We start from the raw sequence: 22,426 nt of genomic DNA, 5'->3' as shown, positions 1-22,426 counted from the left end.
TTCATTTAATTTAATCCTAGTTCATTCATTTCCCGTTCTTCTTCTCTTCAGCTGACTGGGACCGTTTTAGAAAGAGATGGATTTCATTCAAATGTCTGGGTTGTTTTATCTTGCACTGGCGCATTTATCCCAATTAGATTAAAGTCATAAAAATCGGAAAAAAAACTACTCCATTAAGTCACTGTAGAAATGAGTTGGACTTAAACTTTCCTTCGAAGTAATTCAGAAGAATTGCTGCATTTTATCCTGGGAGTGTTTTTCATCCTACCTTACATTAAAATCAATTTCTCTAACTTGTTTCCCCAAATTTTTTTTAGGAGATTTGATCATGAACAAGAAATTCGTGGATTAGGTCATCTATCATCTAGTAGAATATGATCAGAAACAAAGAAGATCATCATAATTACATAATTATAATAAATACGTACATAAATTCATGCTGAAATCTTACCTGGTGACGATAAATTGAGAGGTGCTGGACGGAGCAACTCGTCCACACGTACACATGAACAAACTTCAACTGTTAGTGTTGATTCCTTCACTCCTTTGAGTTGACTTTATTGATTTTCTTAGAAGAGTGAGATAATGGGAATTTTGTTCGCAATTACGTAGCGGTCGGTAATCCTTGAGGATTTACAGGATGTCACCCGCACACAGATCTCCTCAAAATGTCTCTGTCCGCCGCTAAACGTACACGTACGTCTCGTCTGGATTTTGCATTATAGCATAAAGGAAACGTTTTCCGTTCACATTCCACCCTCTAAACGCTTTATTTAATGTTTTCATTCATTAAAATACTTATTTACTTGACTTGCTTGATGCTCGGTAGGGTGGTATTATCGCCTGAGGCGATTGCACGCATCTTCGCTGAGGTGTGTCGTCCTTGACTAACATAACTCTGCCCAAACCTTTTCAGTCTACAGCAAGATATCGCACAGAATCCATCCACCCGCTGGTGTCCCGTGTCTCGTGAGACTTGAGGGTCCCGTAAGAACTGCGTATCGACATCAAGTCCCCCATACTACCTCTGATCGACAATCTCCGGTAATTCAGCGTAACGAAACGAAGGCTTTTTACCAAATATTCGATTTTTTTCTACCAAGGATTCCCACTCTATGTATTTTACCTATTTGGATTCGGCTTTGGCAGTGTGCCGGACGACAGCACCTTTTTCCAGTATCTGAGTTACTTCTGCCACATACCGTGCAGGTTATACAGCTCGTACGTGCCACGTGCGTATGACTGATTGCGCTTAGTATAAACGGGGCCACCGCGAACAGGTGGTAGCAATCGACCTGCATACGGGGTCCCATTCATTCATTCATTCAAATATTCTCCATTATTTGTCACATTTGCATGCAAAAGCATGTTTTTAAGAGTACCACGACATGCAGTATTTTCTGGATTGAACTTTATCATGAACTCTTCATTATTCATTCTATTTCTCCTTTTTTTCCTGCGTTTATTTTCCATTAATCTAAGAGATGGTTTTTCCTCTTTAATCCGTTAAGGAATTCGAAACGATTCGGTCATTTTGTGGACGTCTCCGCATGTGCATGACGTCACAATTTTCAGGGTCCACTTTCTTGGATGGCATCATTGAACACGTTGTTGTTACTGTGCTTGGCAGTATTCAGCGTCGTACGTGCTGGCACTTGGCTATCTTTTAGTGAGTTTTTTTTTTCTTTTGACGTTGAAAAAAAATAAATTTGAAATAACATCAGCTGAAAATCCTACTTTTCTTGAACGAGGTCACCAGAAGTTAAGCCTTCGAATGACTTTATTTGCAAAAAGTAGGTTTTGTTGTGTAAAAGCTGTGAAAATTCCAAGCATTTATCAGCGTTGGGATTTTTTTTTGGTTCATGATGTCTAAAAAAAGGAGATCATTGTTGCTGTTTCATTAGATACACCATTCTGCAAGTAATACAGTATGGCAGAAAATTTTCACTGAAAAAATATTGCAGGATTTCAAGAAAAAAAAGGGCTGCGATTTCTTCCTGAAAGCATATTTTTCCGCAAAAAAAGTATCTGATCAGTGCAAACGTTTACCGCAGTAGCTATTCGAAAAAGAACTCTAGAGAGTCAGCTTAGGAAATAATCATGTGATCAGTGAGGAATTTTCCGTCCTGTGGTTGTTTTGTCTTCTCTGTCTGCGTCTATCAAATTGATTCTCTCTCGTATGTGCGTCATTTTTCTTTTGTTCCATAGTAAAGTGTACATTTTATAATTGTGCTAATGATAAGGGTAAGAAAATTTCCCATCTGCCATTTAACATTAATGCAGTTATATATTTTTTATACGTCTACAATTATTCCTCTATAATTTTCCAACAACACATTTTACACTGTAGTAACAAACATCTGCAGAATTAAGGTCGAAAAAAACCCATCGAAAAAATGATGGATCGCTGAAAGTTTCAAAGAAACGAAAATATGATTGTGTTCCCCCGAAATAATCACAAAGGATTACAATTTCTTAAAATTTCACATAATGTTTTAATTATTAAGGCTTTTACTGTTCTGTAGAAGTTTTGTAGAAAAAAAAAACGTTCCGCCTAATTTCTCTGCTTCATTTCTCATACCATTCAAGCATTTGGAAAGAATCGCGTTCTGTACTAGTTCAATTTTTTACATCTAAAAAATTTAACAGCTTTTTTTTAACATCATGCGTCTTTACTTTTTCCATTAGTGTATTGTTTTCAATTTTTCTTCCTTCTATTAAGTCTGCTCTGTACCTTTCATCGCTTTCTTAATAATATCATGCATTATTTTTTCATTCCTCAAACAATGATGGAGTTTATTTTATCACACTTTTTTATTCAGAAAGAAATAGACAACAAAAATCAACTAACTAGAATTCAAGAAGGTTAGACATATTATTTAAGATCTGCTTTTGTAATTTCCCTGAGATGTGGACGATAATTCAGCCCAGTTTTGGGGTTAGCCTTGCACTTCTGTTTCATAAATTCTAATTTACTTACTTTTTCCATTACAAATTTTCTACAATGGTCACTTGTTCTCATAACAGAAAGAATGTGTTCCACTGAGTCTCATTTCTCAAAAGAAACTCTAGATAAAGAATTTGAGACAATTTCTCTAATTGTGCCGTTACAACCTCATTACTACCTTTTTTATACCCTTAATATTACATTCAAATAAAACTCAAAAGTTCTTACAAAATAAAAATAAAATAGTAAATCTTTCGATATGTTGAACTAAAAGCAGCATACGAAGAAGTTGACGACACTCAGCTCCTTCTAACACTAAAAATCCTAAAAACCTCAATCCTAAAAACGGCGTAGGAAAAGGCCTTCGTGTTCGATTTTTTCGACGAGGCACCATCTAACGAAACACCTTTGTACACGCGCTGGTACCTCAGCAACATATTTAGTTTAACTGAATAAGTTGCTAGGGAGACCTCACTGATATTTGTCCACGCGCAGACGCGGGACGTTATATGGCGCCTCGTAGGAAATTAAAACACGAAAGCCCGTTTTCCGCGCCGTTTTCGGGACGATTTTGGAGGAACTGAGCGTGAGCATGCCCACACTCGTAATCTACACCCCTATCCCTAATCTATAGTGGAAAGATTCCAGTATCTCACTGCATCCCTTTAACGATTATAGTTCCTTTTCGTATTAGACGGTAGCAAAAGGAAAAGACGATGATTTCGATGCGTCCATATTCTTGGAACGTATTGTGAATATCCTATGAACAACTCCAGAAAATACACTACGTTTGTCTGTAAGATAGATTCGATGGGAAATATCTTAGGTTTCAATTTGTTTTGCCACATGTATTTCACGTGACTCAGGCAAAAATTTCACCCATGAATGTGCGTAGACATGCAGAAAACGACATTTAAAGGCAGCGTACCACGAGATTCACGTGGTAAGGAAACTCCAGGGAAAGCGTAGAGTTTTGTTTGTAGATCACGAGCGTGGCTCCCTCATCTACCTCTAATCGTCGTAAAAACCCGGCGTGGACGACGGAGTTCTTTTCCACAAAATCAGTCAGTGGGCTCATCCTTGTGCACGCGCCGCATCCACAAACGAGCGATCAAAGATCAATGAGGTCTCCTTGGTGGTCCTCTCAGCAGCCTATTCAGATAAAAACAATGAATAGGCTGCGGAACATGTACAGCATACATCGCAGGAACGCATGCCGTTTTTTTTTTAATAATTATCTTAATTAATTATTTTTAATTAATTAATCAATTAATTAGTATTATATTAATGAAAAAAGAGGATTGGCCAACGAGTAAATAAAATAACGAGAGAGAGTGCGAAAAAAATTACCAGTTTTTATCGTTTATCCGACTACGGGGAATTGAGTGAGGCCGTTCCCGTAATCTCCACCCAAACCCACCGTTTTCCCCAGGATTTCCGCATCACGTCAACTTCGTGATACGCTGCCTTCTAAACTTGGTCGAGAAAAGTGCATCATTGATGTACTGGTATCGATAACTCGAGAAAAGTGCTCTCCAGCTAACAGCACGACCCAGAGACAAATGACAAATACTTCGAACAGGTGCAAAAACTAGCTCTTAATTAGTTCTCTGAATTTTCAAAAATGACGTGTGTCAATAATTAATCAGTTGTAATATTCTGAGCAGGTGCTCGTGAGGTCTAAGAAATTGAGCAGCTAATGAATTGAACTGTTTCCAGTTAGGCGTAAAATTTCCGAAATTTACAAGAGGGCACTGTACTTTCGTTTTAGATGTGCTTTCAGATGACTTCAAAGAGTCGCCAATGGAGATTCCAATACGCAGCAACATTGATATTATTGACGTATGCAACGAGCAAGTGAGTGAAATTCTCGAATTTTCCATTAAAACCAAGAAACCAGGCATACGCATATGCATAGATTGAGAATTGTACTCCTCTCGTTCTTTTTTTTTACAACGTAACGATTTCATCTGATCATTTATTTATCCACTGTAGATCACATGAGCGTTGAAATGTATAGTCGGGTCAAAATGACAACATGAAGCACGAACAGTTGCGTAAGCGGCTGCGCTCGAAGCGGTGCGGTGGAGGGAGCGGTTGGAATCGAGGTGGGACTATGTCGAACTGCAGAGAAGAGTGGCGGTAGCGAGAGTCCCCACATGACCCAAACCGCTACGTTGCACCGCGCCGCTTCGAGCGCAGCCGCTCGCGCAACTTCCCATGCTTCATGTCGTTTTGACCCAACTATACGCTGTAAAAATTTGCCCGAACTACTGTCCGGTTAACCTGCAGCTGTTGTGCCTGTTTAAATGGACGAAGAAAATTGCGAATAAAATGGTCCTTAAAGGAAAAGGGAAATAATTTGAATGATCCCTATAGGAAAATATTGTCTAAAAATGCATCTTCTGAGAATTGTGGAATTATTTTGTTCTTTTGATCGCCGCATTGCGACCATTATGCAACGAAAGATCGAGAGGGGTGATAAGAATTTTGCGTCCGAAAGCAGTAAGCGCCGAACACGCCGCCGTAAACTCGGATGGCCGTGTAAGCGCCAGCTGGAACGCAACGCAGCCGCACACCGAGAGGTCCTAATGCAACAACCATGAGAACATAAATCTTGCAATCGACTGTAAATCCCTAGATTTTCTTTCAACTTTCCCTACTCTTCATACTACGTAGGGATAAAATTTTTCTAGGAAAGTATTTGATCCTAGGAATTTCTAGGAAAATATTTGAAATTTCTTTATTTTAGCAGAGACGACTACAGAAGCGGGCCGAGCACCGTATATTGACAAGAGCAGAACGCGAAAACAGTGACATGTGCCGATTTTTGCTACGAATGGTGAGAAAATTCTTCACTGCTGCCGTATAATAATACCAGTGTGAACGTCCACCTATCACTGGACTTCAGATTTCTCGCTTTTCTGGCTCTCGCTTGAAATTGAAAGTGAAAATTGAAAGTAGTGGCACTTTTTGTAAATTTTTGCTACAAAATTCAATTTTTCTTCTCCTAGCAACGCGTTTTTGTTCATTTTTTTTCAAAAAGAAATTCAAGCTTTAATGAAAAAGTGAATATTTTTAACAGTTCTTAATGGGGTCGGTACTTCACTTGCAGAATATTCAAATTTAATTTCACACCTATATACCTTCCACACCACTACCATCAGGAAGAAGTATTTGAAGTATTAGATTTTCTCATCCTCTTCTCCAACAGTTAACATAGGATGATGAGCGATCATGAAATGATGTGAACGTCAACATCGTTTTGAAAGAGTTAGGGTTTTACGTCGGATAGGAAGAAACCGCTTAGCTACTATTTAAACACCTGTTTGCATGCCTCCTTCCAGTTTCTGAAGAAAGGATGTTACCAACCTGAGGCAGGGAAGTAGACATGCAGTCGGTTTGGAATTATTGCTCGCTACTGCTATACCAACAATTGCGATCATTCAAATTTTAATCCCAACTGTACAGTTCTATGCTCTTTCTGGCGTCGACGCACCAATTCAACGTCGTCGGACCTTTATCGCCGCATTTTATTGCTTTCTGGTGGTAATAACCTATTTAACACTATCGGACCCTTTTCTTTGCGCTCTGACATTTCATCACACGCATACATAGACACATTTGACAGACTAAGCCCGTTATTTTATACCATGATATTCCTTCCTTATCTACTGCTATAACATTTGTGCTTCTTTCGTCGTCGTCCCCAACAGTTAACATAGAATGGTGTAACAGTGCTAAATAGACATCTTCATACTCATAACGCTAACCGCTTACGTCAGAACACTAGTAAACCGCTAGTTCCTACTGAAGCGGACATCTGGACGCGCGCATATAAATATTTTGTGAAGATATCACCGGGCAAGCATGATGAGTATAGGATTGGTCACACGGATTCGCCATGCAGGCAAGGCGTCTCACTTCTTTTTACTGCTTTCTGGCGTTAACGCCCTATGACGTTATGAGACCTGTCTAACCCTCCCCCCTCCCCACTTTCTGTTAGCGGCATTTACATGATGACGCGTGATATGTTCCATTGCCTCTTGGTACTACATTCCTGACTGGCGCCGTTGAATACGTGCCACTCGATCCTATTGCTTTCTGGTGCAGGCGCACCACTCTGAGACCCAGAAAGCAGAACTATGGGAATATAATCTGTCTCACTTTATCTTTCTGCATGACGGCATAGGCGCATCTATCTAACTCTGAAGGACTCGACTCACCAATATTTATACTTTCCAACGTGGACGTACAATCTGACGTTGTGAAACCCGTGCCGCCATATCTTTCTGCCTTCTGGCGCTGGTGCACCACTTCAGCATCGTGAAACTCGGTTTCTGATACCACACCTTTTTTCTGGGAAAAACATGTGCAGGATCTCACTTTAAATATCACAATAAAGAAGAAGTAGAAGAAAAAGTTACTATTATGTTACGTTTGGTTACGACTGCAAGTTTTTCTTTTTCACGACAACATGAAGAAAGGGAGCACTGGAAAATTTGCTTCTCCTAGCAAAAAAAGGATTACAAACGCAAACCGACCGAAGTAACAAGCATAATCCACATAGAAGAAATCGCCAACGATAGAAAAGAACTCTTTGTCCAAATACTGAAAAAGCTGAAACATTCAAAAAAAGGAGAAGGAAAAGTTTTAATTGAATGCAAGCAATATATGTATAACAAATTTTCATATTCAGTTTTTTTTCGTGTTCAAGTTAAGCACTTGAACATCTTAACATGTTTTTTCTACAAGGAAACGTAACTGTTACTTAAACATGTTTTATCAGTAAAACTTGGGGAAAGTCGTCGTAAATGATACTGACAGAAATAATCATAACTGATGATTTCTTAGTTGTTTTTTTAGTCCTGCAAGAAAAACTCAGCTTTACTTCAGCTTTAAAAAACTCCAGAAGAAATGTTTCGAAAGAGAATGTGATGAGTTTGTGATTTGTTAATGCACTGAACAGAAACCTTCAATACACCTGTGTACTATCAAAACACTTGTCAGTTTTACTGCATTGTAGAGTTGGAGGTGAAAATCCACATATAGGCTCATATGCTCTCCTTAACACATGACTAAAAGTAGCCTGTCCTAACAGGTGTGTTACACGTAACGAGTTCCAACTGCTGACAGTGGCTAAGTGGTAGAACGCTTGCCTGCCAGCAAGAGAGTGGCGCTGGTTCAGTTCTCACTGGTGCAGGAGAGTCGCACACACACACACGAACTAAGCGTGTTATTATATACACCTTCCGTCTTCAGCCGGACTTCAGGCTGGTGTATATAATAACACGCTTAGTTCTCTTTTTTTATTGGTGGTCGCTTCGCTCGCCTTCACCGATCAATAAGAGGTAACAATACCGACATTTTTGTAAAATTAGAATTGTTTTTTCTATCAACGCTCCCTTCAATTTTCTTACCCGAAAATTTAAGCATAGACGTAAGATTCTATACTTTTCCATAAGTGCGTCACTTCTATATTTGGAGAGCAATCAAACTTGACTTTACATCTATGTTTCTCTCAAATCTCCACAATTTGGAAACATTATTCAAAGTATGAGTTTCCTCCGTTCTTAACTATTAGTAAAGAATGATGTGCTAACTCGAAATGATGTGAATATCACTATAGTAGTGATAAAAATAATGTTCTATGTCAGATCACGTAAACTGCTGGCTACTATGTATTGCAATTAAGCAGCCGTTCGCACATGTTTCGTTTTGCCTCTTTTTGAAAGATGTTAGCAGCATCAGTAGACATGCTGGGAAATAGATATGCGAAGGGACCATGGAAATCCATTCTACCGCCTTGGGGCTCCCACCCACCAATCCGACGCAGTGGAACCAGTCTCTCCCCACTCTATAGCTTTCTGGTACCGGCGCACCACTCCGAACCCGTGGGACCCGTCCCACCGCATTTACAGCAATCTGGCTCGGGGACACGAATTCGACACCGTAGGACCCGTCGCACCCAATTTTACCCCGTCGAGGCTCCAGCGCACCAAACCGGCGCTGCGGTGTTCGTCTACCTTTTTTTTGGAACTTCTTGACTGAAACACACACATACACCGACGCACACACGTGACAGAATAACCTCGTTATTATATAGCATGATAGCTTGCAAATTTGGAAGTATACATTCACACAAGAGTTTATTTAGCCTCACTAACATATGAGAGAAACAAATTTGCCTTATCAAAGTCAACATACATGCCTGTATAGCTTTGGACAATGGTGGAAAGATAGAGTGTTCGCCGTGTCACCTGCATTGCGATGGTTAGGCACCTCACCTGTGAATTTTTGCATCATTATGGAGTATTTTCGTGAGACAGAAACACACACACGGGCTAAGCGCGTTATTATATAGCATGATAATGATAATTTAATTATTGGAACAGCAGAAATTATTGATGTATTTAGGAAGAGCACAAGTTTTGGTAGACAACATACCGACATTTCAGGGTCGTTCCGTCTAAATCTGCACCAGATCAGGTCGTACCACGAATCTCACACGATGAGCACATTTTTCAAATAGTATTATGTGTTCGTAGCATATTCATAACATCAATACTGTTAAAAACATTAAGTCGTACAGTGACAAATCTAATAAATTGCCTCTTCTACGCTGTTCATTCTATAGATTGGAGTTTTTTTTTTCTTGTGAAAGAATAAAACTCGATGTTATGTCCACATCTGAATCACATTCATTCCACTACTATTGTAAGGGTGAACAGCAGTAGCTGTCGGTCGGAAATGTTCACGTTGTTGCAAGCTTTTGTAGATTTCTTGAAGAAAGTGAGATGTTAGAGAAGTTACAGAAGCATTAGAAGCAGCTACAGCCATAAATCCACACACTTGGTCACTGGATTGTTCATCTTGAATAACAGGATAAAGCATAAAAGATAAAGTTAATCAATCCCCTTGGGATACGCCCCCACGTTCACATCAATTCAGAATCGTTTGAGGTTTACGAACTGGCACATACAATGACTTGCGGGGATAGTCCATGTGTTAAGCCAATGTTTTTATCATCCCAGACAAGTTTGGTACCAATTTATCGACCCCGAGGCGATGAAGGGCTCGGTGAGCACTAGAGCGGATTCGAACCTCAGATCGATCGTGCAGACAACAGAACCTCTAACTAATTGCCCTAGACCCGCTCCTACTGACAGAATATTGAGAAGGAATGCTAGCAACAACACTTTTATTCTCGAGATACAATGATATGTATGTTTATAAGTGCGATATAGGGTATATGAATCACTCGCATGTAAGCTTGTTGACCCGTAAAAAATGTTAGCGAAGCATTTCGTGAGTGAAAATGATCAAAGTGAGTCTAAAACATGAATTGCACTGAAGACGTTATAAAAAGATGTAAAGCAAACATAGATTGTACATAATATTGTACTTGAAGACGATGAGTAAGTAATCAAGTGAAATTTTAAGGCTTGACTTAGGTAAACAGAGAGCAAAGAAGGTGCGAAAAATATCACATGTGTGTTGAGTTATGAAAACATTGAATAAACAATCCAAGTGAAAATAAATTTAGAAAAAGACAAAAGAAAGCTATTAGTGTTTGAACAATCAACCACTAAAACAGTTATGTACACGTAGAGCCTAAATCATCAGCAAGCAGTAACTGGGGTTGTTAGCTGCTACCTAAGAACATTCAAATTAGTCAAACCCCTCTGTCAGTTTACGCATTTCGTCTCTCAATTTTCGCATCCGCTCTAAGTCAGCTTGCGTTTTTTGGTCATGACATCGGAGTGAATCCAGCTAAAAAAAGATACATATTGTAGAAGAACTCGAAAGACAAAATCTAATGACAAGATTCTTCTTTCAGGTGCTCTCTATTAAAAAAAAAGCGGGTTTACTTGTCCATCACCTTGCTTCTCGAAATCATGTTTCGAATCAAGTTTTATGGTTACTTTGCCGTCATCTGCATACAGTCAGCGTAAAACGCGTTGTACCGTTATAACGCACCGCGTCCTCGGTGTCTCTATAGCTATACAGTGTCTCTGTGTCTGTATAGCTATACAGTCCACGAATAGGATTACGCAGTCCTAACTTTTCTATTAGTTTTATCGTTTGTTTTGTTGTTAGGGCGCCTCTAAGATTTGGATTTGGACGGATGAATTTCTCCTAAATTTCCTTATGCGACTGCTCATGATAAGCGTTCTTCAAAATCGTAATCGTAGGTGCATCCGGCTTACAGAAATCAAAGTCATGCAAACTGGAAGTTCGGGGGAGATTTCCTGGCCTCAAAGAAAACTATTAAACTGAAAAGTATTTTCTTAATGTCTTCGTATTGCAAAACTACTTAAAAAAAACCGGAAATTAAATTCCTAAAATCTGAGACTATAGGGGGACCTTACGAGCAGAACAAAGGGCAAAACTAATGGAAAAGAGCCTCGCTAAGACTTCATGACAAACCAAAGGGTATGGGGGGCTAGCGCACTCTTTCAGCGCAATGCATCACCTAAATACAACAAACACGTTTTCTTCCGATTTGTGAGTTGATGGCAATTGAAAGGAGTAAAAAGAGTACGGAATTCAACTTCAAGAGTAAATTCAAACCTCTTTTAAATATCCATCGCATTCTTGCTCCTTCAATAACAACTTCGCCTGCATCGCTTCTGCCTAACAATATAAGCGTTGGGCCAAAGTCAAGACATGTTCCAAGCAACAATAACAAATCTATTTCAAAATCGTAATGCGAATAGGATGCAACCTACCTCACGTGATAATTTATCTATTGTATCATTGCGAAGCAATATGTCAGCGTTCAATCTCTTCAATTCGTTTGCATGCAAATTTTGAAGAGCGGACAAATCAGAGCTTACTTCTGAAAAGACAAAATATAAAGAAACTCCTCTGAGTGAAGGAAATTTTATAAATCAAACTCATTACTATTAAGTGACTCTGCGAAACGAGCTTTTTCCTGATTCAGTAAAACGAGTTCATTCTGGCGTTCAACAAGAGCAGAAGACGTTCTAAATCAGTTGGAGTCAATAAAAGGAGTTGAAATTGACATCCACTCCAAATGCATTACGTTTAGAAATGACCATTAAAAAAAGACAATAGAAAAGAAGAAAGACAAAAGGCAGCGATAGTAATCAACTAACAATTAATTGAGTATGAACTCGAGAAAGATTAAATATGATACATCTTCAATAGTACATGAGACAAGCATGTTTTCGTAGAAAGTAGAAAAGGCACACGCGAAAATGAACGGAATAAACTGCATAAAATGAGTACACTCACGTTTCCAGTTTCCTTTTGAGATCGTCAGCGAGCTTATTCGTCGCTAAAACGAGTTCTCTCTCTTGGTTAACTTCAGAAGCCAGATCATCGCGTTCTCGCGTTAGCTGAGCAATGCTAAAAACAAAACAAAAAACGGAATGAGCGCTTTTGTAGGATAATAACTCAAAACACACTTTGCCTGAAAAGCTGCGGTTTTCTCTTCCAGTAATTCTCGCGTGAGCTCCAACTGCTTGTTTGTCACATTCAACTTCTCACGTAAAACTTCACAGTCCGCAACAAGCGAGCGGATTCGGGACATCTCAAATATTAGAGTAGTACTGAAGAGTTCTACAAAATGAACAGAAATCAATCGAATGTAGAGATAGATGATTTATCATCCAGCAATCATCTTCCAAGCTTCTTTATATGCTTCACTTTGAAAAGCTTAATTATGCTCGATGAAACACTGCTACGAAGAAAATACCTACCTCAGCTTCACTATTGCCACTACGAAACTGCATGCGCAGTTTCTCACTCTGAGCAAGAGCTTGGTCCTTCGCCAGCACCAGTATTTCCAGTTCTCGCTGCCGCCTCTTAATCATTTTCTTATGAATGTAATTATTAGATTCTCTATAACTAGAAATTGGACCTCTAGCAACAATATTTTCTTCTCGTATGCACCCAGTACATCAGACATCTTCGCATCTTTTACCTGAGTGAGAACGCTGAACTGGAAACATGAAAACATGCAAATCAAAAGAATCTCACGTTAAATCCGTCCCTAATCTTCTTCAGAAGGTCATCAAGTAGCAAATCATTTTCTCTTGAATTTTTTCCAGGAGATAGCTTCATGACTGGAGAAGTTGCTATATCCATAGGTTCACCAGCCCTAAAGTTCATGAAGCATCACATCTTACTAGCCATTATCGAAAAACTGAAAGTCAGTCCTAAACAACTATAACCACCATAACTATAGCCTAGACCTATTATTACTGCTAAATGGGCAACAAAGCAATGGTCAGATTAGTGGCAATAAGAAGTACTTTGTGCACAGCACATATATTTTCTATTGTTTAAAAATTCAGTAGGCGATGATAATTCCTACGGCTTACAGATTTTAGACCCTAAAAAGGATTGACATCACACTTAACTCCGACGGTGTCACCGTACTCGCCCTTGTTGGACCTGGTATTTAAGGTTTGAAAAATGAGATTTGTATATCTGCTCCTCAGCAGCTACTCACAGAGAATATATGCATGGCACTAGCCATAGTGTCCCGTTCAAAAATTGATAAACCTAAGCAGGCATTCCTGTGACAAACGCGATGAGGTGGGATTTTAAGGATGTAGGCTCTCAGCTACCAGAAAACAACATTTACAAGATGGAAAACTAGTAAAATCGCTGTTTTCGAAAGAAAGGAATGTGTTTCATACTCTTATTCGAAGCAGGCGAGAACCCATGCAAATCCAACATCATAGAGCCGATAAGAAAATGGGAGGGGAATGGACGGATCACAACAATCAATAATTCTCAGAGGAAGGTTTTTGTTTTTAATGAGCAAAAAAATATAAGAAAAATCAGGAAACTAGCCATGTCGAATTATTATAAGAATATTCAACATATTCAATCCATAGCATGAGCGAGAACCCCCATAGAAAAAGATAATTACATGCAAAGGAAAAATTATATGCAATCAGTTTGTGCTCACCTCATCTCCGTAGAAAGGTTGGGAGAAGTCATCCTGGTTTCGTTAAGAGACTGTCGCGACTGAGAACATGATGCAATAAGATCACCCAGCCTCAAAACATAATTCTTAATTAAAACATAGTTTTAGGAAGCACGAACTTAAGAAGGAAAAAATCTCATAGCTATATAGTTTCCTAATTCCTGATTTATTTCAGAAAATAGGGAACTGGATGTAATTCTTAGAAATTGGTTTTTAAGTCAAAAGTCGAACTCAGTGTCTGAACCTAATTCATGATCTCCACACCAACAAAGAGAAAACACGGAATTTTGGTTTAAATGTTCCTTTTTAACGACACCCAAGGGAAATGTTCAACAATTCCCGGAAATTTCTTTATTAACCATCTGCTGGGAAACGCATGTAGTTGCGAGCAATGAGTGTAGAGTACGAGAGCATTGTGCACCATCTCATGATCACCGTAGCACACAGCATAGGCAAGGAAGGACACTAGACGTGGATCCTAGAGGAATAATCACATTTATTCACTATTCTAAGCAAGTAAGAAAGCAGGGGAAAATAGGCAGAACACATACTTTCAATGATCTCCAGTATTGATCTTTGTGTAGTTTAGAAAAATCCTTAAGAGCAGCAAGTAACCGCAGCAATTCCAAAACAACAGCTACTCCATGGATACTGAAAAACATAAGTTGAAGATTATCTCTTCTATAGGCAGCAAAGAAATTACACATCATTTACCTCCATTCTGCGATTCTTTCTGAACGTTGTGGTGGCGGCTTCTCCATGAATACTACTACAGGATTGGTGATCAGTTGCGACTCAGAGATGTGAGCACATAACGCAGCCGTGGTGACATTAAAAAGACCATTTCGGAGCTCCTCATCAGCACTACATACTGAATATACACTATTAAAAATTAGCACACATAGTCACATTTTTGAGATTTTGTGTCCATGTTAATGTCAGTGTCATGCGAATTTTGTTTACTGGAGCTTTGATAGGTGATTTTCGTGTAAGGTAGCAAAAACAGGAGTGTGTGGGACTTTTCAAATTTCTCCGCAATAATTCCACATTACGTTTCATACCGTATTCACTGCTGAAAAGAGCTCAACATCGAAAATTTCCCGGAGCTTATTTGTAATTTAAAATTACATTTTAGTGCATTTGCACCCTATGAATGCTTTGAAGACCATTGAATAGAGATTATCCTAAGAGTACGACAACTTTCAATGCAGAACAGATCTGTCCTTTCAACTGTGCACGTAAGAAATTGAAAAGATGACATTTGTGTTAATGCAGGTATCTTCTCATTCTGGAGAGCTGACAACTAATATAGATTTTGTGTCAGTATAATTGTTAAGTAAAATTCATAGAAAATACTTGGAATAATACCTTCCGCAAGTCGAAGCCCTTCTGTAATACGTTGGCATTGGTTAATAACTTCCGGTTTCGATGTTTCCACTGATGTTTTCACTGATGAATCTATCAGAGATAACAACTGATCGCTCCCGAGCATATCAGATATTGGCTCTCCACTATCCATTTTCTCCTGAAAAAAAGAGATATCACAATTGACGTTTTCGATTATTATAGAACAGAAGAAAGAAAGTAAAGCCAAGTTTCCTTTTGAAAAAAAGAAGAACAGGCAGTCGCTACGTATTAGATAAATCTCTATGTTGGAAGGTTCGCCATTATTAGCCGAAAGAGAACCACTTGTTCAACTGAAAGGAGCTCACTATTTAGCCTGCTATTCGAATCTGATCGACGTCGACTCAATTCCAGAATAGTAAGTCTACGCAAGAGTAATACGATATTGTCGTCAGCACATTTTTTTTTTTGAAAAAAAAGGGAAAGAGCCAATGGACTGTGTGAAATACAACCGACCTTGATCAGGTACGTAAGAAGCCGAAGAGCCTTGAGTGGTATTTCTGGGAGTACAGCATCCTCGATCGATATCGATGCTGTGGTAGCAATAGCCATTAAGGGTGTAGTTAGTCGGGCTTCTGTCGGAGCATATCTCAAGATAGCAGAGCACACCGGTGAACGAAGCTGAGGGAGCGAACAGAACGCCAATAACACATTGTAAATCTAAGGAATCTTGTTGATTTCGATGATTCACTAAACAAACAGGTGAAGAAGATGAAAAGTCCAGACTAACCTTGACAGTTTCTTCTAGCCTCGGGTCCAATATGACAAATAGTTCTGCTGTTTGTTGGATGCAACGATTGAAAAACGAATAATTCATCACATCTTTTCCAGTTGATGTAATTACAGGGACCGATGAGATCTTAAAGGTTTCCATATAACTACAGAGAAACAAAAAGGATATCATAGCGACTACTGCAGCAATGAATAATTCCAACTAGCCCTGAAGACGCTAATGTGAAGAAGGTGAGTTAGAATCTTTTAAATGATGAAAGCAAAAATTGACAAACCATTTGCGTTTCAGAGACCACAAGTCTACGAAGGAGATCTGAAGCTATGTGTCGTGTCATCAAGCAGTCACCGTCACCCATTATCAGTACATTAAACACACATTGAAATGTTTCATGGATATTCTGAGAGCAGTAAACCTGAAAACGACCTACTTAAGACACTAATTCTTTGTGATGAAATTTCTACTCCTTCTTCATTTTCTGATGATTCAGAACTATTAAGACAATGACTTACCATATCCCGTACTTTCTCTTCTAAATATCCCACGAGCACCAGAGATGAAACAACAACAATTCGTGAGTCGTGCGAAAGTAATTTGATGACACGCCGTGAAAATGCTTTGTACGATGACTGGAAAATTCGTGGAACCAGTAGACGATAACATTACATAAGTGCAGATAAATAAAAGTACAAAATCTTACTGATTTCTTTATCCTACCGCATACAGATTTGGATAGTCTAGCTAAGTTGCATAAGATCGCCATACAATATGGCATCCACTCCACTTCAATTTCTCTAATGCTGAAATGTCAGTTGAATAGCCCAGAGAAAAAAAAAAGACGTAGAAAAACAAAACAGGGCAGTTTGATAGATCTTACATTTCACCCATAAGAAAAGATATTAAATCATTTGCCCATATTCCAAGGACTAAGCACTTTTCATACGTAAGAACCTGAAACATTTATATCTTACTTCTATCGAAAAGATCACTGTAAAAAATAAGGAAGAGACAAAACGCTATTAGACTACTTCTTAAGGAAAACTGTTTGCACCTGCAGTAATCGTAGAATATCTATTAAATTTTGAGGACCAAGCTGTTCCTTTAATGATAACTTCAAGCAATCAAACACAGGACCGCACAGGTGCAGCTCACCACAGAGATACCTTCGTATTCTCACATTATAAAGTGCTAAAATAGAAATATTAATAAGTGCGCACAAAGACGAAAAAAAATTAACAAGAAAAAACTTTGCGGAAAAATGTAGCAGGTCTAGAACAAAACCAGCACACTAACCTAAACTAAAAAGCAATCGGAGCAATTTCGATCTTGTTGGTGCACTTGATGTGTTTGCGGCCAAAATGTGCGGGCTATAGTCAAGTAGTTCTGTGACGAATTGATTCGACAACGACAATCGACCTATTGGATCCACTCCATCTAGGTGACGAATGAGAGTCTGAAAAAACCATCTCGTTTGTTATCGTTGTTTTGAACCAAAACTGAATGTTGCTGTGAAGATAGAAGATGACCTGAAGACAAATTTGGGAGAAAAGCTCCAAGCTGTTAAGAATGTAGAAGAAAATCAAAATCAGACATGTATTTTTGAAAGAAAGTTTGAGCGGAGATCTCTCATCCTCTCTAGCATCAACCACTTTGCTTTAAGGCTCAAATTTGTGAAATCAAGGTGGCATAGAAATCCAACAACATAAACGCATAGGAATTTCGGTCATTCCATAAGTTATCTGCTGAGTTTGTGGTGCAATCAAAAGAAAAATTCACGCAGTTGGACGTATGATCAAGAAATTATTAACGGACTACGATAAGATATCAGCTAGGGAACGAAATGCCACCGTCATCCTTTTGGAGGCTGCATCAATTACAATCAAAGATACTGTGAACCACAAAAATCTCAAGAAGTTGTGGACTAATAAAGATGACATTAATATTCACGGAATTCACCGTTGTTGCTATAGAGTTATCTGAAATACTCGGGATCATCTCCCGAGCTAGATCATCATGTGAGGTCCCAATGTTTACGAATGATTAGCAAAGCGACGATTAAAGAGAGAAGAAAGAGATGGAAAGGGACGTGTGTACCTTCAGTGCATCCTCAAAAACTACGGTATTGTCGGAATTGGAGTCGGCGACGTAGCGAGCGGCAGCAGCTACAGCTCGCGATAACGCGGCTTCCATTCCTTGCTGCTGACGCGCTTCTAGAAATCAGAATCCTAAGAATGAAACTGGAAGAGTACTTTATATTCTAACGGAGTAGAGAAGAGTATTCAAATGATATGTTGGAAGATTAGTACATGAATGGACAAACACGATGAAACTAAGTGCGGAATGTGGAGGCTCTTTCAAAGACAAACATTCGACGATACAATGTGACGCATCATCGTACGCACATTTGCATTTCTTCCAATGAAACACGAACGGCGTGAAAAACATCATATAAGTGGCATAAAAAGAATGAACACCAACATATGAATTGCATCGAAAGAACTACTCATATGAGTAACAACAACTTGCTGTACGAAACCTGAAATGAATTAACGGAGACGAATGGAGCGATGTGAAGGTTGTGTGACGATACGATAAAAGAACTGCAGCTGTGTCCGTTGAAGGTCAGTCACCTGGCTGAGTTCCATCTTATGATGCGTTGAAGTGCAACGTTTTAAGAGGAAATTATTGAGTAATGTAAATATAGCCATGACTAGTGCAATACTTTAGCGTCACTTATTAATAGAATGAAAGAGAATTGTGCTAAATAAAATGCAATATAAGAACAAAATAAAATAAAATGCGTGTCCGATCAAGTGTTTGTATATTCAAAACTCTCACGCATAATATCACTTGTGAACTTAGACGGGCGCTTGTCACTAAGCGAATGGACTCGATCACGAACGAATCGCTGGGATAAACATACTTGTTCACCCACGGATTTATTAGGGATTAATTAGAAAAATTCCCAGTAGATCAACGCTAAGAAGATCCTTCTACTTTGATTGTACCGCTGAAGAAAGAATAATGATCGACAGAAGCAGTATTGGGCAAGCCTCGCAATTTATTGTACTAATTCTCGACTGACCAATGTCAATTCGACATCTTATTGTCCAATCGCTGGGCCAAACAGGACATCGGCCGTCCAGAAAACGAGATTAGGTGGGTTTTGAAAAAAAAAGCAAGAGAATGTGAAGGTTGTAGACTTGCACATCGAATTTCGCTAATTAGAATCAAGAACCGGACACCTTTCCAAGTGGCTGCACATTGAGAACGAGAAAATATCTCTATAAACGTGTAACGAAGATAAACGACAAGTCCGTGAAACAACTTGAAAAATAGCGTGAAACGACTTGAAAAATAGCGTAAAGCAAAAAACTGACAGCTGCTTCACTTGCAGGTCTATTTGTTGGTTTACAAATGTGAAGAGACTCTATAGTTCAATAGAACGGTCTCTGCATCTCAAAAAAAAAAATAAATAAAAAAAAGGAAGTTTGCGATGTACTCAGCAGATGACATCTTATCCTCTGAAAAAATTGTACTATAAACATCTCGTGCCAGTTGAAAAAGTTCTTTGAAAGAATGGGATTTGAAACTTCAAGTTTTTGAACGAAGCAGTGAGATCACAAGCGACGAATATAGCTACTATGAAATTCTAACTATATTCGCTACGAATTTCATTAACCTGCAAATCGTAATTAGTTCTACATGATTAATAGTAAGTATAGCAACTGAACTTTAAAGAATTTCAGGCGCCGGAGTGCTCCCATTCCTCAAATTAAGGAATTGAAGCTCGAAAAAGTTAAGATATCGAGATCTGCAGACCGTGAAGAGGTCTCACTTAATTCGAAATGACATAAAGCCTGATGAAATTGCGATCGAGGTGGGACCCTCCACTTGAACTGCAGAGATGAGTAGGGGTCTCAGTGCGTCATTTCGAGCGCAATCGCTTATGCAATTGCACCTGGCTTCAGGTCGTTCTGGGCCGTGTGTATGCACATCAATCCAGGACACCAAAAATCAAATGCAGTGAAATTAGGTTTGCGATGAAAGCTGAGCGGAAATTTCCACGGAACTTAGTTACATCGAATAAAATGAGATCCGTTGATATTACACATCTACCCTCTGACTTTCGTGCAAGTAACGCTTCGCTAAGTCAATCTTCTGTATTTACAAGTCGCGAATCCTTCTCTTAGAGAAAAAATATCGATAAAATGAAGAAATAAGTACTTTTCCAAAGAAACAGAAAGGACAATTCAATAGTGTGTAAATGCTTCAGCTTAGGACACGGATAGCAGTGGGGTGGGTCAATGTTGACTAAAGTCTCCTCGCAAGATGCTCGTACGTAGATGCTGAGTAAATAGGCTATAGCAAGCCACAGAGCAAGGTTATGTTTCTGCAAGCAACAAGATACTTGGACGGCATGTAAACATGGCCGAAGGCGCACTTATACATAATCATTCTTCTAGCACAATATACGTATGTACAATCTTATACATTATTGAAAATGTGTCCACAAAGGATCTACACGTAGATGTAGCACATACAAATAAGTATAATCCATAGAAACACATTACGTGTTCTTAGGGAACAAAACAAAAACTCTCGCTGGAAGCTTCCAGAATTTAGTTGCCTTGCCAAAACAAAAAATTGAAGAAATCTGCAAATATTGGATAGAATGCAGTGAGGAGGAGGGGGAGGAGGGGCGCTTACTTGCGCTCTAATTTCTGAAAGTAAATAACTAGATCAATCGGGGCCCTTAAAAATAAGTACTAAGTCTCAGAGGATCCATGGTATGTAAGCCAAAGTTTGAAAAAAAGAGGAAAAAGTAAGATGGAGCTTCGAGAAATGAGAGCCCAGCTTAGTGTCCCCGCCCCCAACTGCATTTTCCCTCAAGGCTTAACTATTCGATATTGAATGAGATCCAAATGACTAGTCAGCCAAATGATTTTCCCAATCATTTCCACTATTTTAGTGTTCAAACATCTTTTTGGGTTCTGTCAAACTCCTAGAAACCATCCAACCCATGTTTTTTGATTATCTAAATGCAAAATTTTATTTGAACACGCTAACGACGGCGGGTAGAGTAGCATATCCGGTTCCCTCCTCTACGTGCGCAATTTTTGACTCGACCAAGTGAAAGGTAAACAGCATAATTGAGCATGTGTAACAATGAGTCTGAAAAGTGGGTTCATGTCGGAATTGTGGTAGCCCTGCGGACATTCATAATTTGGAATCATGTGGCCACAAAATTTGCACAACTGAGGAATTTTTTGTATAATTATACATTGTTCGAATGATGTGTTCCAGTAGTGAAATCACTGCAGGAGGAGTTGATTCAGAGGGTAGAACGAATTCTGATTGTTGTTATTCTTACGAGAAAATTATGGAGAAATGATGTCATTTTGAGGAAAAAAAAGTAGAATTCAAGAGGATGTAGAAGCGAAATCAGAATCTAACGAAAATTCACCAAACCGAGGGTCTAGAGATTCCTTGGGGCAAAGACACGAAGAAGATCTGACAGCGAAACACTACGAACGGTTAATCTGGATCTTGTTGCTGCGAATAGATGACCCAAATCACCCGTCACAAAGCCATCATTGACGTCATCGGACCGGCCCGAATTTCCGCCACCATGGCTTTTGTACGAGTTCTCATGTCTCCTGGAAGCCGAAAATGAAACGAATTGGAACGAACCTGACCAGAGTAATTTTACGCTTTTTTACTCTGAGCCTATCATTTTCAGGAAGTAAAACTATTTCGATAAAGGTTACGAGAAGTACGTAAGAGATTTTCTGTCCCACCTCTACTACGACTTCCACAGTGATAAGTATGTGGGGTCCTGCGTCCAGAACAGAAATGTTGGGATCCAAATTTCGAGACGGATCCCTCACCTGGTACTAATCCGTTCGAATGAGTCAAGATCACTTGAACAGTCACATGGGACGAGTTTGTCGTCGTCTTTAACTTCTAACATGTCTTTCACTAACCTCTAGGACCTCGTACACGAAATGGAGGATTTTTCCCCTGAAGTTATTTGGAAATAGGCTACAATTTGACTCGCAGACATAATTAAGAGTGGATCAGTCGTCAATGTGACCAGTCATCCAATCAAGTTCTTATTCTAGTTCGAAGGTTCTCGTGTCTTGAAACTTCGGCATACTTATGTATAGTAGTGTCAAAACGACATGAAGCACGGCGCAGTTGCATAGCGGACTGCGGTCGAAGCGATACGGTGGAAACAGGGGTTAGAATCCAGATGGACTGCAGCAGAGGGCAGGGGTCCTGACTCGATTCTAAACGCTACGCTCCATCGCACCGCTTCGGACGCAACGGCTTCCGCAACTGCACTGTGCTTCACGTCGTATTGATCTTACTGTAT

At 39.2% G+C, this 22,426-nt stretch overlaps 2 protein-coding genes across 4 annotated transcripts; one reads left to right on the top strand and one right to left on the bottom strand.

The window, feature by feature from the left end:
- Nucleotides 1-818: 818 nt before the first annotated feature.
- Nucleotides 819-9,420, top strand: RB195_017057 (uncharacterized protein; the record flags this gene model as incomplete). 2 transcript variants are annotated; one of them, XM_064183882.1, is made up of 5 exons in its annotated part: nucleotides 819-872; nucleotides 1,576-1,669; nucleotides 4,731-4,804; nucleotides 5,700-5,789; nucleotides 9,406-9,420. In XM_064183882.1, 5 exons carry the CDS (start codon nucleotides 819-821, stop codon nucleotides 9,418-9,420), a joined length of 327 nt encoding a protein of 108 aa, XP_064039763.1. The 2 variants fall into 2 exon arrangements, with proteins under 2 accessions (XP_064039763.1, XP_064039764.1); XM_064183883.1 differs by lacking the exon at nucleotides 819-872 and having other exon boundaries at nucleotides 1,591-1,669.
- A 1,198-nt stretch (nucleotides 9,421-10,618) lies between these two features.
- RB195_017056 (uncharacterized protein) lies at nucleotides 10,619-22,021 on the bottom strand (the record flags this gene model as incomplete). Of its 2 annotated transcripts, XM_064183881.1 has the most annotated exons (27): nucleotides 10,619-10,720; nucleotides 11,522-11,584; nucleotides 11,680-11,789; nucleotides 11,855-11,937; nucleotides 12,209-12,322; nucleotides 12,382-12,506; nucleotides 12,676-12,780; nucleotides 12,837-12,899; nucleotides 12,956-13,076; nucleotides 13,896-13,985; nucleotides 14,273-14,391; nucleotides 14,465-14,564; nucleotides 14,628-14,784; nucleotides 15,282-15,438; nucleotides 15,774-15,977; nucleotides 16,048-16,176; nucleotides 16,325-16,462; nucleotides 16,560-16,676; nucleotides 16,748-16,847; nucleotides 16,925-16,998; nucleotides 17,099-17,235; nucleotides 17,341-17,500; nucleotides 18,142-18,257; nucleotides 21,515-21,561; nucleotides 21,635-21,707; nucleotides 21,849-21,886; nucleotides 21,939-22,021. In XM_064183881.1, the coding sequence occupies 27 exons, from the start codon at nucleotides 22,019-22,021 to the stop codon at nucleotides 10,619-10,621; spliced, it is 2,925 nt and encodes a 974-aa protein (XP_064039761.1). The 2 variants fall into 2 exon arrangements, with proteins under 2 accessions (XP_064039761.1, XP_064039762.1); XM_064183880.1 differs by lacking the exons at nucleotides 21,515-21,561; nucleotides 21,849-21,886 and having other exon boundaries at nucleotides 21,628-21,707.
- Between the last annotated feature and the right edge of the window lie 405 nt (nucleotides 22,022-22,426).

The sequence above is a fragment of the Necator americanus genome, chromosome II, assembly GCF_031761385.1.
Source record: "Necator americanus strain Aroian chromosome II, whole genome shotgun sequence".
In the NCBI taxonomy this organism is placed as follows: Eukaryota; Metazoa; Nematoda; class Chromadorea; order Rhabditida; family Ancylostomatidae; genus Necator; species Necator americanus.
Note: the sequence above shows the minus strand (reverse complement) of the source record. Positions and strands in the feature narration are given on the sequence as shown.